The following is a 15,481-nucleotide window of genomic DNA, read 5'->3' on the forward strand; positions in this document are numbered from 1 at the left end:
CAATAGGGGAGCTCCGTGTGTGTCTATACATATATACATATTTAGGTATAGGAGGGGATAAAGTTGGAGAAATATGCACCAAACTTTTGATAGTGGTTTTCTTAAGTTGGTAGGATTTTGCAGGCCTTTCATTGTTAATGTTTCTTTAATATTTAATGTCATCTAACTTTGTATTACATTTGCTTATAATCAGAAAACTATAAAAATGAACATACTGAGATTTTTTAAAAACTCTGCATTCCTGCTAAGTGAATAAGAGCGGCTCCCGTTTGACCTCCACTCCTTTCCCTCGTGACTGTGTCAGGTGGACCTCTCAACCCACTGCGGGTTCATGGGCGGACTTCAACGCAACGGCAGCACGGGCCAGACTGCCCCCTACTATGCTACCTCGACCGTGGAAGTGATTTTCCACGTTTCAACTCGGATGCCATCAGACTCAGATGGTTCGCTCACCAAAAAGGTAAAAGGCCTCCTTGGGGACCATGCTTGGCAGCCCTGGTTTGTAGGTGAGGCACACCTGGGACAGAGTGAAGGCCATGGCCTGATGTACACGGAGACCGGTTTCCTTTGGATGCGACCTTGGGGTCGCTTTCCTCAAGCTACACTTGTCATGAGTCTGAAATATCCAGCTTGGCACAAACTAGATAAAGAAATGCATGAAAAGCAATCAGTCGTTTAAGTCTTAAATCCTGAGATTAAGATTTAGGAAAAGGAAGGGTCTTAAATGTTGTTAACTTTGGATCTTCTCTCACATGACTATTAACTGAGAGAAAATGATGCTGTCAACCTCTCGGGTTGGCCAAGGTCATCTGACGTAAGGACCCTGTACTGATGGGGTCAGAGAAAGCAGGCACCCCCAACCAGGGCTGCCGGGGGTGCAGCTTAGCAAATGACTGTCAAAATGGCAAGTGCAGGTGCGCTGCTGCCTGGCTGCCCTCCTCTCGGGCCCCCACCTCTTGTTCTCCAGAGTTCAAAGGAAACCTCCTCCACCTCTGAGAAAGCTCTGCAGGGTTCCCCCTATGCTTTCTAACCTGCAGGATGTCCACCTTAGGTGACTTGCAGGAAGTGAGGGACATCCTAAGAGAAGAGGACATTTTACCCTGGGGAGGAAGCCTAGGAATCTGACCCACGTCTCCGTTTGCAGATGAGAACATCTGGGCCTCGCCTGCTGGTGGGGGGCAGAGTCCGGAATCCCTGCCTCACACCCACTCTCTTCCTGCAAGGATGCCAGGAACCTAGGGCAGTAACTGGTGGGTGGAAAGCAGGCCATTCCCATGCCTGATGGGCGGTGGTAGGGGGACGGGGTGGGGGGGTCTAGCATAGTGGCTGTAGCCAGGGTTCAAGTGTGTCTCCAGGTACTTCACCAGCCCGTGCCTCAGTTTTCCCATCTATTAAATGAGATTAAAAACACAGCCCACGTCCCAGGGTTGCTGGGCAGTAGGTGAACAATGCCTGTGAAATGGCTGAGCGTGGGGCTGGTAGCATCCCTACCCAGCAGCCCCTGTTGTTGCTGACTGGTCTGATGGACTCTTTCCTCCCGGCCTGTTAGGCAGGTGATTGATACTGGCCAGGGGGCCTCGCTGCACCTGCCTCATTTCTCTCCTCTGCGGTTTTGCTCTCTCATCACTGCAGCCACGGACATCTGGACCATGTACACGGTGGGCAACAGAGCTAGTGGGACCTGAGAAGTTGGGTCACAGCATGAGCAGATCCCTGTCACAGCGACCAAGGGTATTGGATGGACAGAACGCGACGGGCTTTCACTCGGTGGCCACGTGCTGGCTCCCGAGGGCCTGGGGAGCTGCCTCCACGTCTTAGGTTTTGGTGGCGGCGGTGTTCTTAGTGAAGGGGACCCTGCCCGCAGGCATGCGACCTCAGATTACCAAGACCCTAGGCAAGACTCACACCTCCTTTTTATTGGCCGTACCTTGTAAATCGCTGCTCCTCTGCAAATGTGCACCATATTCTGTGATTTTCATGTGACTGAAAACTATTTTGTTAAAAGACAGCTTTATATTTTAAACATTTTAAAAAATTATTTCCTAAGTAGGATTGTCTTTTTTTTTTTTTTGAGAAAAGACAGTGTTTTCTTGATAAAACACCATGTTATGAATACTTTTTCGGGGCTTGGCCGGGTTGTAAGGTTCCCTACTGTAATACTCAAAATGCAGCTGATACCTTTTGCAGCTCCAAGATTTTGCATCATTAGTGACAAACTCTCTCTGTCAGGATGTCTCACAGCTCAACTAAAAATCAGCCACAGGAAAAGCAGCCCCACAGTTCCTTGACTTATTCTGACTAAATTGTCCCTAACAGCTTAAAAATGAGCTGCAAAATTCTAAAGTGCTGCCTGCTCTCCCCTGCCCCCATCACGGGGGCACTTTTTCAACCCTGCAATCTGGTTGCAACCCCACACTGAACTCTTGATCCTTCACTGCAGAAATCTGTTAGCTCCAGCTAGATTAGATTTTTCACAGCTAATCTAACTGCTGTAGGGGTTTGCAGAGTGGGGACGGAGCTGTGCTATTGGATTTGTCCAATTCATTTGACTCCAGGACTATAATTGCACTTATGTCTTACAAGGCTTTTATAGCCTCAGGCTGCCCAGCCACATAAAAAACAAATTGGCAGTGATACACTGCGAGTGGATGGGATGAAAGGCCCACATTATCAGACTGCAGGCAGCACTGTTCTGGCAGGAAGTTTCTTGGTTAATTTACAAATAAAACTTAGATTTTAGGATGGGCACACTGTCAGCTGAACAATGGGGATGTCAGGCCTGCCTGTTACTTAGTTAAAAGTAGCAGCCGGGCCCACTGAGGAGCAGGAATTCTTCAGTCACACAGACGACTCCTTCTGGAGCCAGCTGGCGCCGTAATGCAATTAGTCAGGAAAGGGGGTCGGCCCATTAGGTGTGTCCCAGGGCCAGTGTCACAGTGCGCGCCGCCTGGCAGCGGCGGGCAGAGAGGCCCGGGCAGAGGGACTGCAAAACTCTGTCAGGATGAGAAGGGACAGCACGCGAGCTCACTTCTTAAGGCTTAAGCCCCGGGCGCTCGTTCCGAGCCTCTTGTGCGTTTGCAGCAGTAGCTAGCGTGAAGGACGGCTCCGTCCAGATGACACACGACTCCGGTCAACGTGACTTGTGTGCACGGGTTTCTCACTTGAGGGCCTGTCGTCAGGATTCTCCAAAACTCACAAAACAACGTCTCCCCAGTGAAACCCCCTTTAAATCGAGTGACACTTGGAAGCTTCCAGAGTATTTCCGTGTGTTCTGACGTGGTTGACAGTTTGGCCGGGTTGATCTTACTTGTTTTACCCGCCTGTGTTCTTGTCGTGGGCACAAGAGGGTGTGTCCTTGCTCTTTGCTCAACAACCGGTCCCGGTCCCGTGGCCTCAGCTCTTAGTTCTGTGCGTTGCCTAATTAAACTGACAGGTGCGGAGGTCTGAGGCATGTGACCCTGAAAGCAGCTTTCAGATGATGAAGCTCATGTTATCACCACCTGCAGAATCGCCACACTGGGAGGGTGGGCCCGTTCCTGTGATAACGTCCTCCCTTGCCCCAGTCCTGAGGATATAGTTGCAAACAGAATTAGGAGAGACTTCATTGGGTTATGTAATCGAGTTACCTAATTTAGAAAAGGGAGGATAACTGCAAAATTTCAATAGTCACCGTATTACCTCAGACCTAATGCCTTGCCACTTACACGTCTGGCCAGGGAGCTGTCCCAGGTTCTGGGGTGCTGGCCTGTGGCGGGACAGCCACACAGGAAGGCTGTTCCGTAGGTGTATTGGTCCCATTCAGAAGTTCATGCCAGCCCTGCATCAAGGGGCACAAAACTACCCAGAAGGCTGGGTCTCTCTGCGGGGCGAGGAGAGTGGGTTTGCACCCCGGGGCGGCCCCGGCTCTCACAGTCCCCTTCTGCTACTCTAAATTCCTCCCAAAGTTTCCATCTGAAACTACTCCTAGTTCCCTCAAAAACATGCCTTTATTGTGCTGCTGGTGAGCTGCTACCACATGTTTGACTCCAAAAGGATTGAATTTCAGGAGTGCGTTGTGAACTCCTTGCATGCTTTATTGAAAAGGAAAAAGAAAGAAAAATGGAAATAGAGAAAGAGAGAGATAGATGCCTAGTGTTACTGTGAAAATCCGGGGTCTTCTTTTTTAACTATTTATGTAACGGGTTGGTATACCTTTTGCGTGCTACCCTTTTAGTGTTTATACGTAAGACATGTACTGGGTGATTTTGCGTTTAGAAAGTTGTAGACGCCGTTGAATTTTTCTGCACTGTCGTGCCTCGTGCTCAACTCCTGCAGTGGCGTGTGTCCCAGAGCCCAGGTTCAGACTCAGCTGAATAGAGCGCCTCACCTAGGAGCCACCTGAGCTCGCACCTCACCGTAGGTGCAGAGGTACAGTGGTCCCCAGAGGTGTGACAGAGGGAGGGAGAAGCAGGCATTGCAGCAAACCAGCCTCCTTTGTGACCTTGTAAACAGAAAGGAGACCTATTGGGGTGATCTCAGGTTTTCCCTTTGTGGTCAGAGAGTCTATAAAGAAATTGTATTTATATTAAAGTGTTTTAAATGCATAGTACTTCAGAGCATCCTTTTTTATACTTTAAGACAAAACCAAAGCATTAGCTTTGACATAACATCTCTGCTGTACTAAAGTGCCTCCGAATTTAGTCACTTTTAGGGTTCACCTGTTAAATAAGCTAGGAAGCAAGACACACTTTGTCATGGTGGTAGATGGCCTCCTTCTGCAGTGGGTGCAGGGCCGGTACCTTACATCCTTAGGAGGCGTCCAAGGGCCTTCACCAGTCAGCCTTTGTGGGTTTAGGACTTCAATTTCAGCCAGCATTTTAACCTTCATAATCGAGTTTGCTTGAGTCACACTGCCAGGCCTGCCCAGATGACCTCACCTGCACTTTCTCCAGCCTGGGACACACAGTCACTGTGCAGGAGCTTTGTCGAGGGTGTTCTTGCATTGGACCCAGCTGGGCCCTGAGGGATGCTCACAGGTTCCCTTCCTTGGAGGCATGGGAAGCCCTCCTCGGAGAGGCCACAGGAGTCTCAGACTTGTTTTTGGACCACGTGACCTCTTGTGTATAAAGTGATACACGAGACGGCTGGGGGAGTTGAGCTGTGACAGCGCAGTTGCCCTGGCTACAACTTAGATGGCCATGGGCAGTGGAGGCCAGGTGGGTCAGAAGCCCCAGCCAGCTTCCAGGCCGCCCTGCCTCCTACACCTTGGCAGGGGTGTGCCCCGCCTTCCTGAGCCCCCTCCCCTCCTTATCAGACAACATAAAGATAATGTGGCCTACCTCAGAGAGTTAGGGGAAAGACTGAACAAAATGTATGTGTGAACAGACTTTCTCTACAGTAAGGTACTCTTCAAATGCTAGGTACTAGTGCTTGGTATTAGTCTTTTATGAAATTTAAGTAACACATTAGTTTCTTAGACAAAGATAGTGTTATACATACTTTTCCTTAAAGGTTTGTCATACATCTAGTTTTTATGCATTTGGTAAGGATTGTATTATAATGGCTTCTGTTCTCTTACACTCATCTTCTGTTTTTCTTAATAACCATTGAATTCAGAGCCTAATGAAGCTCTACTGTAATATGGAATAAAAGTCTCACACCGTCCACTGTGTAGAAACGTGCTCAGCCACATACTGCATAAGGCTTTGCTGCAGGAGTAAAATTAAATTTTTTAACAAATCCTGGAAAAGGTCTTGTACCTGCGATGCTTACGTGCCTCTCTCTCGGTTCCAGTGTGTTTCATAGAAGGGCGAGCTGTGTTTTTTTCGTGTACTTGTGCTTTTTTAAAATCCCCACAGAAGGCATCGGTGTTGTAGCCTTTTTCGGTGGTGAATTATTTTTGCCTCTGAGTATAATAATGCAATTTGTAAGCCACGACCCCTCCTAAAGTGCTGTGATCGCTCTGATTAATAAGGAACCAATTTGCCGTTGCAGCTCCGTCACTTGGGGAATGACGAGGTCCACATCATCTGGTCTGAACACTTCCGGGACTACCGCAGGGGGATCATCCCCACCGCCTTCGGAGACGTTTCAATCATCATCTACCCCATGAAGAATCACATGTTCTTTATCGCGATAACGAAGAAACCCGAGGTATGTTTTCACCTCGTTATTCTTCTGGCTCGTACAGGCATTTGCCATGTGATTCACTGTTACTGAAAAACAGTGATACCAGTATGCTAAAGGGGCCACTTTACATGTATGTGAATTACACATGCTAAATAGGAATTAAATATGAATTGGGATTTTCAAAGAATCTTTCATCAGGAGCACAGAATTCTGTATTTTATTACTGAGACTCTGAAAATTATAATGTAAAGACACGTATGGTTTTTTAAATGTTTTTAATTTTTAAGATTTTATAATTTAAAGAAATTGTCATTTAGAACTTGGGGCATGTTGATTAATAACAATAAGAGTTGAATGAGCCCCTTGTCACATCTAGCATTTTGTGGGTAGCTGTGGGTATGGGATCCAGCCTTGCCTCTGCCGCTGCTAACGGGGGTCAGTCCTGAAGGATCGCGGAAAAGTCCTAAAGAGCTGGGCCTCCATGGCTCGGCCCGTGTCGGGGCTTCTAACAGTGGACGTGCCTTGCCACCCATCAGTTCAGCAGGGTCCATTGGCATTGATCACGGGAACAGCCGGAACCATCCAGGGCCTGAGAGCCGGAACCATCCAGGGCCTGAGTGCCGGGACCTGGATTGGCTTCCGTTTCTGTCCTTGCCCTGCCTTTAGTGGTGGTTTAACAGTGCTTGATACAGTGACTTGATTTTATTTGCAACTACTAATACAAGGCGAGTTTTTGGGGGTTTTTTTTTTTTAGTTTTTTAATTAGACATTTAGTGTATTAAGTCTCTCCTCAAGAAAATGACTTTGTGTGTTTCAGCTTGGTATTAAATACAACCTTCATTTCCATTCCAAATTGTCCTCCTGCAGGAGCTAAAAGTTACTGTTCTAAATACTCGCTATTTTTAAGCTTTAAAAATAGTAGGTAAAGATTTCCTGGGATTTATAACCTAATCTAAAGTGTTCAAGTTGTGAGGATTAAATGAGCTAAGAAATGAAAGGTGCTTCAAACAGTGCCTGGTCCAGAGGAAAAGCTACTTAAGTGTTAATGATAAAAATAATAATAATAATTATTATTATTATTGCTATTATTTTTTTGTTATTGTTACTACCATGAAAATAGAATAAATAATGACAGTGCTAGTCAACTCCTGAACTCAGAAAAGCCCCTACTCTGGCTGGTGAGAAGCCTGACATAAAGGGAACCCTCTTTTCTATTCAGGGAGCAAAGATGCCAAAGTTCTTCATGTTAAATATTTGTGTTATCTTTGGTTCAAGTCTCTGTGCGTGCGAAGTGTTCACGTTTGTATAAGAAGATGGCGCTTAGTGCTAATAACATTTGCGTGTGTCCATGAAGGACAGTAATTTAAAAAATTAGACTGAAAATTTTAATATTAGACAACCAATAAATTTAGTATCCTGTAGCTTTCACAACTGGAGAATGTGTTTCTTTAATATTTAGTATGGATTAACTGGCTTTATTAGTTCATTTTCAGCACGGCCCTCTAAAATGTCATTTAATGTCCTAAAAATGTCACTTTTATTTTTATAGTAAATTAAGAACGTAAAAGGTATTTGAGTTCACTTCATAGTGTCAAAGTGATTTTTGAAAAGGTATTATAATGCAGGAAAATAAGTTTCTTTAAAAAACGTGTACGTTTTATAAATTTGGCCATAAATTCTGACAAGATGAATCGAGCAAAGCGTTTTCTTAATATTTCAATTCAAAAAGCCTAAAGGGAAGAAGAGAATAATGGCCAACTGGAAATTTAGTGTTATCCCCACATTTAAAGGACAAACCATTACAATGTAATAAAATTAATCCAGACATTTCCAGGGCAAGTGTGGCTGACCTTTTGTTCACCAACCACTGACCCCAGGGTGAATGCGAGAGGCTTGTGGAGGGAAAGTCTGTTTGTTTGGCTTCGGTCCCTGGTATTTAAATTGCATTCCCTAATCAAATGAAAAGGCTGTCCTCTCTATCAGGTTACAGAATCCATGGCAACATTTGGCCTTTTATATCCATAATGTTAGCCTTTTTGTTCGCATCTAAGTAGAGACACCTGGAGCAATGTTAACATTAACCGATTTAGCATTAATAGCTTCATTATATAAGAATTTCTGATCAGATAGCTGTTACTTTTGTTATATTGCTTCAGCTTGTATTGTTGTCATTTTTTATCTCCCTGCTTGGCAACCAGGCAATGATTTGCAAATTTTTTTTGTCTTGATTAATTAAGCAATATAATTATCAGTAACCACGATGCAGCCTTTGCTCAACAAAGCTTCGGAGAGAAAACAATGGTAAGTCTGTTAGTATGAATGCATTCCACGCGTCCCAGATGCATGAGGATATTATGAACAATGAGGGGAAAGGCCGCCTGGGAGCGGGGACAAAGGGTGCCACGCAGACTCGACACACTGCGCATACCGCCAGGGACGCGCCGCGGGCTCCCGGGGACACAGACGCCTCGTTAGATTACAGCTAGTCAGCAGAGATTAATTCTCAGCCATTTGGTGCAATAATTTACCCATTCCCCAGTATTTTAACCAGAGCGCCTTACCACGGAAGGGAAGGCTTTATACTTGAAAGGTTTATTTAACCTTGCTTACTTTTAGCGATCGCCACCAAAATCAGTATGTTTGCTTAGAAATGGTCATGACGCAGCTGCTTGAAGTTGAGGAAGCTCCTTCTCGGGAGGGCAGGCTGTGCACGAGTTTCCAAAATGATAGGTAGCATCAGAGCTGTCTGTGGAAGACCTGTATCTTTTATCTGAACGTAGTGTGACTTTGTGGTCTGAGTACACTTTACCAGCCTCTGGGTAGCCATACTTCTCTAAGAATAATTTTAATCCTTCTTTAGGAGGGGAAAAAAAAAAACAAACCTCATCAGTACACAAAAGTCCTGCTCACTGGATAGAGTCATGCATATTCAAATTGTACTTTCATTCACTGGGCCTCATTAATAGCCTGTGTAATAATGTGAGGCTGTTTGTAATACAAGCTCACAGACAGCACTGCTTCCAAGGCCTTTGAAATTTAACATATTTCGCTTTTTCATCCATACACCTCCCTTAAATATACAAATTATGTGCCTGGCAGAATCCACCTCCTCTTCATAATACAGCCTTTGCAAAACGGTATGTCGAAGGACCACGGCTGCGCTCGTGTCAGGCAGGCATCTGAGAGGGTCTGCTCCCTTCTTGAGCTTTTCATTGAACTTTTTAAAAGATACATTTTTAAAAAATCAGTGTGCTGAGCAATGTAATATCATTGTTAGGTTACTTTCAAGATAAGTCTGTCTCCATAAATGTGGATAGCGTAGCCTTTGGTCACGGAAAAGAAATGTGCTGTTGTCAGACTTGTAGGTCTTCCTACTTGTATTACTAAGTCAGTAGTCAGAGAAGACGTATACATGGGGCAGAACATGAGTGATTTACAGGGTTTGTTAAAGCGCCCAGTTTGTCCTGCAGAAAAGTGATTCATAAAGCCTCCAAACTGCAGGAGGTACCCGTGTTACTTTCCTTCTTCCAGTAATTGGAAGCAGTATGGGTACTCGGCACATTGGCATGTATGAATTTGTGAAGGTACGTTTTAGCATTTTTGTCATGTTTCTCTCCAGGCACATGAGTGACTGGTTGGTGACTATCTGACCAAAGGGTAGATGAGCGGAAGAGGCCTTGACCAGGAGCAGTTAAGACAAGAGGAAGCTGTGGGAAAGTGTCCTCTTTGTCACCCCAACCAGTGTCCATTTTGTAAATGAAAAACATGTTAACATCCTCTAGACTCTCCTTACTTGGCCATGGTAGTTATGGGCCTGGAAGGAAAACAGGTGATGATTCAGTCCTTTCTAAGAAGCACAGGCAGGAGAGAGTAATAGGATAGGAGCTGGGGACCCCAGAGTTCCAGTTCCTGTGCTGCCACAGTGGGGGCTGTCTTGGGCAAGTCTCTTAATGTCTTTGGACCTTAACTTCCTCAAGTGTAACATTCAGCTTGGGGACCAGGGTATCTACAGTCTTTCCGGGGATTCTAAGCACCCTTTTAAGAGGATGGGCCCTCCTTGGGTCCTCGTGTTCCTAGATGCCCACCCTTTCCCTAAGTTGCCCCGAAGCTGCCGTTGAGGTAGTTTCTGGCTCCCTTGCAGGCTCAGCAGCTGCTGTGTGTGTGTGTGCGTGTGTGTGTGTGTGTGTGTGTGTGTGTATCTCTCCAGAATGACACCTAGCCCAGGACCTTTCCCTGGAGTAAGTGCTCAAAATGCTAGTTAGGGCTGATGCACCAGAAACCACAAGAGCATCTGCACATTTGAGGCCAAGAGGAGCCAGTGTTGGCACCTGTGTTTGGAAGGAAATCTTTTCCTAGCGTGGCTTTATTATAAAGGGAATGCGTTTGACTGCAACATGGTTATGTAAATTTTCTCTTATTTCAAATGTTCAATATTCTTATTTATCTCAACGCCAGCCAAATAATCTTTTTGAGATTAAGTCATACATTTTAAAATACTTTGGGACATTCTCAGGGAAAGTAAGTTGTTAGTTTTTGAAAATGTAAAGAATCATTTATTTTGAAAAGATAACTGAGAATACTGAATAACCAGAATTCACTAAATATGTTATTAAGTGGATTACTGCAATATGTTCTGTTTTGGTACTTTATTATTATCGTTATTGGGAGTTTTTAAAGTAGAGGAATGACACTGGGAACTTTGTGAAAAGGCAGCTGTCATTTGGAGATGTTATATCAAAATCAAATTTCTTCTCTAATTCATGGCCACTCCTAATTTGAGGAATTCCCTGGATACAAGAGATCTATATTATTCCTTTTGTCCAGTTTTGAAAGACTATCTGAGTCACCCACAAACAGTTGCCAAAGAATAATAAGGAACATTTATTTATAAGATAAGCCTCAGTACAGATGGAAAAAAATCTATAGCCTATTATTAACTCATAGCTCCTGTTTTATCTTTCACAACAATTTGGCTATTAAGAATTCCTTCTCAATTGATTTTCCTCAAAAGTTGCCATTGTTTTCCCTTTTTTTCAGTTGGTCTTTGATAATATATCTTCCTGCTTTTGCCTTATCCTCCTCCTTTGGCCAGAGCCAGCCTGTGTAAATGTATTCTGAGTGGCCAGTGGAAGAGCCCGCTTTGTGTCAGAAAGTAGGACAGTTCTCATCCTCTGCCCCAAGTGACCTCAGCAGGAAGGGCCTTCGGGCCCACGATGCCCGCTCTCTGACCCCTCGGCAGACATGCATGTGCCTTTCAAATCTCCTGCACGCGGCTGCACGCACCCTCGGCCAAAGCTGGGCAAGGCAGGCTGGGGTGTCAGGAGTGTAGAGAACTCCTCCGTAAGCAGGACACAGGCCCACCGCCCCCAGAACAAGAGGCATACTTTCTGTGCTGTACTTGAAGTTCATTAGTTTGTTGTTTGTTGTAGTTGGGTTTTTTGTTGTCTAGTTTTCTTCATGAATTCATTTATCACAGCTCCATCTCACTGATTACGGGACTGCTTTTTAGGGTTAGGGTTAGGATTAGGGTTAGGGACCTCATGACAGGTCCGTGGAGCACTTCTCCCCCACACCTCACCATGGCATCAGCCAGACTTTTGTATAGTAACAGGAAACAACCAAAAGAGCTGCACATCTGAGACCTTATCCATGAAGTCTCTAGAGAAACCCAGACACAACAGGGGAGTCAAAAACGGAGGCATCCAAGGAAGCTTTAGCCTGTGACTCCTTCATCTGCAACTTCAGCAAACCATAAACACAGCCTGACTCCTAGCCAGACAAACATAAAGCCTTACACTAAAGGCCTATTTACTTCAGTTCCTTTTACCTGGTATATCATGTCCAGCTATCAACAAAAAAATTACAAGTCATACTAAAAGGCAAAACAACCCCCCCAGTTTGAAGAGACAGCAAGCATCAAAATCAGACTCAGATATGGCAAAGATTTTGAAATGATCAAATCAGGAATTTAAAAGAACTATGATTAATATGCTAAAGACTCTAATAGAAAAAAATGGACAACATGCAAGAAGAGATGAGTAATGGAAGCAGAGAGATGCAAACTCCAAGAAAGAATTAAAAGGAAATGCTAGAAATCATAAACACTGTCGCAGAAATGAAGAATGCCTTTGATGGGTTCACCAATAAACTGGACAGGTGAGGAAAGGAACTGTGAGCTTGAAGACATGTCAATAGAAATATCAAAACTGAAATGCAAAGGGAAAAAATGATAAGAAAACTGAACAGAGCATTCAAGACCTATGGGATAATTATAAAGTGTTATATACCCCTAATGGGAATACTAGAAGGAAAAGAAAGAGAAAGAAACAGAAGAAATATTTGAAATTATAACTTAAAGATATTTTTATATAACATATATTTTACTATATAATTATAATATGTGAAAAATTTCCAAGTTGATGACAGACACCAAACAACAGATCCAGGAAGCGTAGACAACACCCAGGAGGATAATACCAAAGTGTCTACACCTAGACATATCACATTCAAACTGCACGTCGCAGACTGAATGTTTGTGTCCCCCCACCCCCCAGAATTCATATTTTGAAATCTAACCGTCAGTGTGATGGTATTTAGGGGTAGGGATAGAGAGGTGATTAGGTCATAAGGGTGGGGCCCTGAGGAGTAGGATTGGTGACCTTATAAAAGAGGCCCCAGAGAGCTCCCTTACCCCTTACTGCGTGTGAGAACACAGAGAGAAGACAGCCGTCCATGTACCAGCCATCTTCTGACGTCTTGTTCTGGGACTTTCCAGCCTCCAGAACTGTGAGAAATAAATTTCTGTTGTTTATAAGCCAGCCAGTCTATAGTACTCTGTTAAAGTAGCCCAAACAGACACTACCAAAAATCAAAAACAATGGGAAAATCTTAAAAGAAGCCAGAGGAAAAAAAAAACAACTATAGAGGTTCAAGGATAGGTATTACATTGGACTCCTAGCCAGAAATCATTCAAGTTAGAAGCAAGTGAAGTAAAATATTTCAAGTGTTGAAAGAAAAAAACCACCAGCATGGAATTCTGTATTCTTCAAAAGTGAAAGAAGAAATGAAGACTTTCTCAAACAAAAATTAGGAAATCTGTAGCCAGTAGACCTGCCTTGCTAGAAATATTACAATAAGTTCATCAAAAAGAGAGAAAATGTTACAGAACAGAAACACAGATCTACTTTAAAAAGGAAGAGCTTTAGAGAATAACATTTTGTTCCGAACAATAATAGCAACGATGTATTCAGTGATTATAACTTATGGATAAGTAATGAATGACAGCACTGTTATAAGGATGGGGGAAGAATTAGAAATATTCTGTTATGTGGTACTTGCACTACCTGTGAAGCAGTAAGTGTTATTTGAAAGAGGACTTGGATTAGTTATAAATGTATATGTCAAACTCAAGGGCAAACACTAAAAGAAGTAAAATGTATATAAAATACACACACACACACACACACACACACGTATGTGCATGTCTGAAGGACAGGGCCATGCCTCCCCCTCCACATCCCACCCTGGACCATGGAGCACATGAGAAGTGCTTGGAATTGAACACATTTTAACTTTTTATAAAATTTTCAGTCCGTGGACTTCTCAGTCTTTCTGACAAATAACGTAACTGATATTTCTTTTTTCCAACGGAAAAGTTGTTATACTTGAATGCAATTTTTTAACCGATGTATCTGTCACCCACTTTGGCATCTCAGGCACAAATGCAGGGCCAGAACACACCCTCTCAGTTCAGAAGTTCATATCGTGGGATCCTGAGCTTCCCAGAGGGGGAAACTGGCAGGTCCTGGAATCCTAGACACGGGGGGTAGAAGTGCCCTGAGAAACCACCGGTTCTGACCTCACTCACGCACAGATGACCCTGTGAGGGTCAGCCTGTCTGTGCAGCCAGCATCCCCGGTGCCTACAGCCCTGTGAATAACCACACCCAGAAATCACTCCTTTCCCTTTGGCCTCTCATTTTGGCCCTTCGTTAGTTCCAGTCTGGCACTTGATTCTCTCTTTGTTCATTATAACTTTTTGGTTGTTTTAGGTTGACTTTGGGGATCTGGTCAGAAACGTGAGAAACTGTGTTGTTTGCAATTTTCATGAAACACCCCCAAATAGGTTCTGTTCTCCTCGGTTCGTAAGGCAGGATTCGGGGCAAGGCACGTGGTGTCCCCGGTGGTGGGGCTGCTCCGCCCTGGTGCCTTGGTTGGTGGACGTGAAGGCCTGCCCCTCAATGTGAGCCTTGTAGGACCACATCTCCAGGGATGGTCCCCATCCACATCGGTGATGAGGCGGTTCTGGTTTCGGGGTAGGTAACCAGACGGCTTCTCTGGCGGGGATGGGCATCTCCCCGCATGCCTAGTTGCCCATGTGTAGAAGCTCTTTTCTTCCGTGTCTTTCCTTCCTGACCTCTTATTCTAACATTATTTTCCAGCTCACAAAGGTCTGTTCATAGAGACTGTGGTCATTATTGACATTACTCTTCACTTCACAGGCCTTTGCTTTACTCCCATCTTTTTGTAATGTGGCTTTTCCCTCCGAGTATAAAAACATGCATTCTTCCCTACCTGACTTCTGCGTTTGGTTCCTGACCACTTAGTTTGCAAAGACCATCTCCAGGTTAGCTCTGTGGCCTCTACCAGGTTGTATCTCCTAGCGACACGCACAGACTTGAAGAGCATGCTTTCATCGTGGCCTTTTCATCTCATGAATAAACGTAGAAAATTTACCTGGTGCTGTGTGTTGCCTGCATTTGGTTTCCCGGGACATTAGGTGGGTGGAGAGGCTGCAGGTGGGCAAATACAGCAGCAACGAGTTGTGAAAACGAGCTGGTTATTTCTGCTGGGCATTCACGGAGTCTGCTGTCAGCTGGGTCCCCCGGCTGTTCTTCAGTATTTTCCTGTATCTCTCCGTGATTCTGATGCTCCATGCATTTCCCAAGGTACCAATTCCGGAGCTTTACAATCTTCTCAAGTCCACAGTCTAGGCTTCCCTCCTGCCTTACCTCCTTTAGTGCCCAGCCTCTGACTTACCCAGGAAGCCCCTCGGCAGCAGCGTGCGGGCCGTTGCCGGGTTCTGTTGACACCCTTGCTCTTTATTTATCTGTAACCTTTTAGGCACATCTTTTCACACAACACCAACTAATGCTCAGCTGGATTAACACCTCCTGACGTACGTGGTGGGGAAGCTGCCTTAGCAAAAGAGCCAGTGCCCTCTCACCCTTTCCTTCCCGTCTTATACCGTTTGCCTGGGGTGTACCTCCCCTCCCACCACTAGTCTCTGCTGACGCCCACGGTCATGTCCGCCTTCTACAGGAAGGTTTCTGAGGCTTCTCTCAGCTAGAAGAGGACTCTCTCTGGCTACAGAG

The 15,481-nt window shown here is 44.8% G+C and overlaps 1 protein-coding gene across 1 annotated transcript in view; it reads left to right on the forward strand.

Moving 5' to 3' along the window:
* Nucleotides 1–15,481, forward strand: part of RALGAPA2 (Ral GTPase activating protein catalytic subunit alpha 2) — a gene marked incomplete at both ends in the record, with an annotated part of 280,312 nt that overhangs the window by 200,215 nt on the left and 64,616 nt on the right. The window contains 2 exon segments of the mRNA XM_079718966.1: nt 305–460; nt 5,974–6,132. Coding sequence (XP_079575092.1) covers nt 305–460; nt 5,974–6,132 — 315 coding nt within the window.

Source organism: Hyperoodon ampullatus, assembly GCF_949752795.1.
Source record: "Hyperoodon ampullatus genome assembly, chromosome: 14".
NCBI lineage: Eukaryota > Metazoa > Chordata > Mammalia > Artiodactyla > Ziphiidae > Hyperoodon > Hyperoodon ampullatus.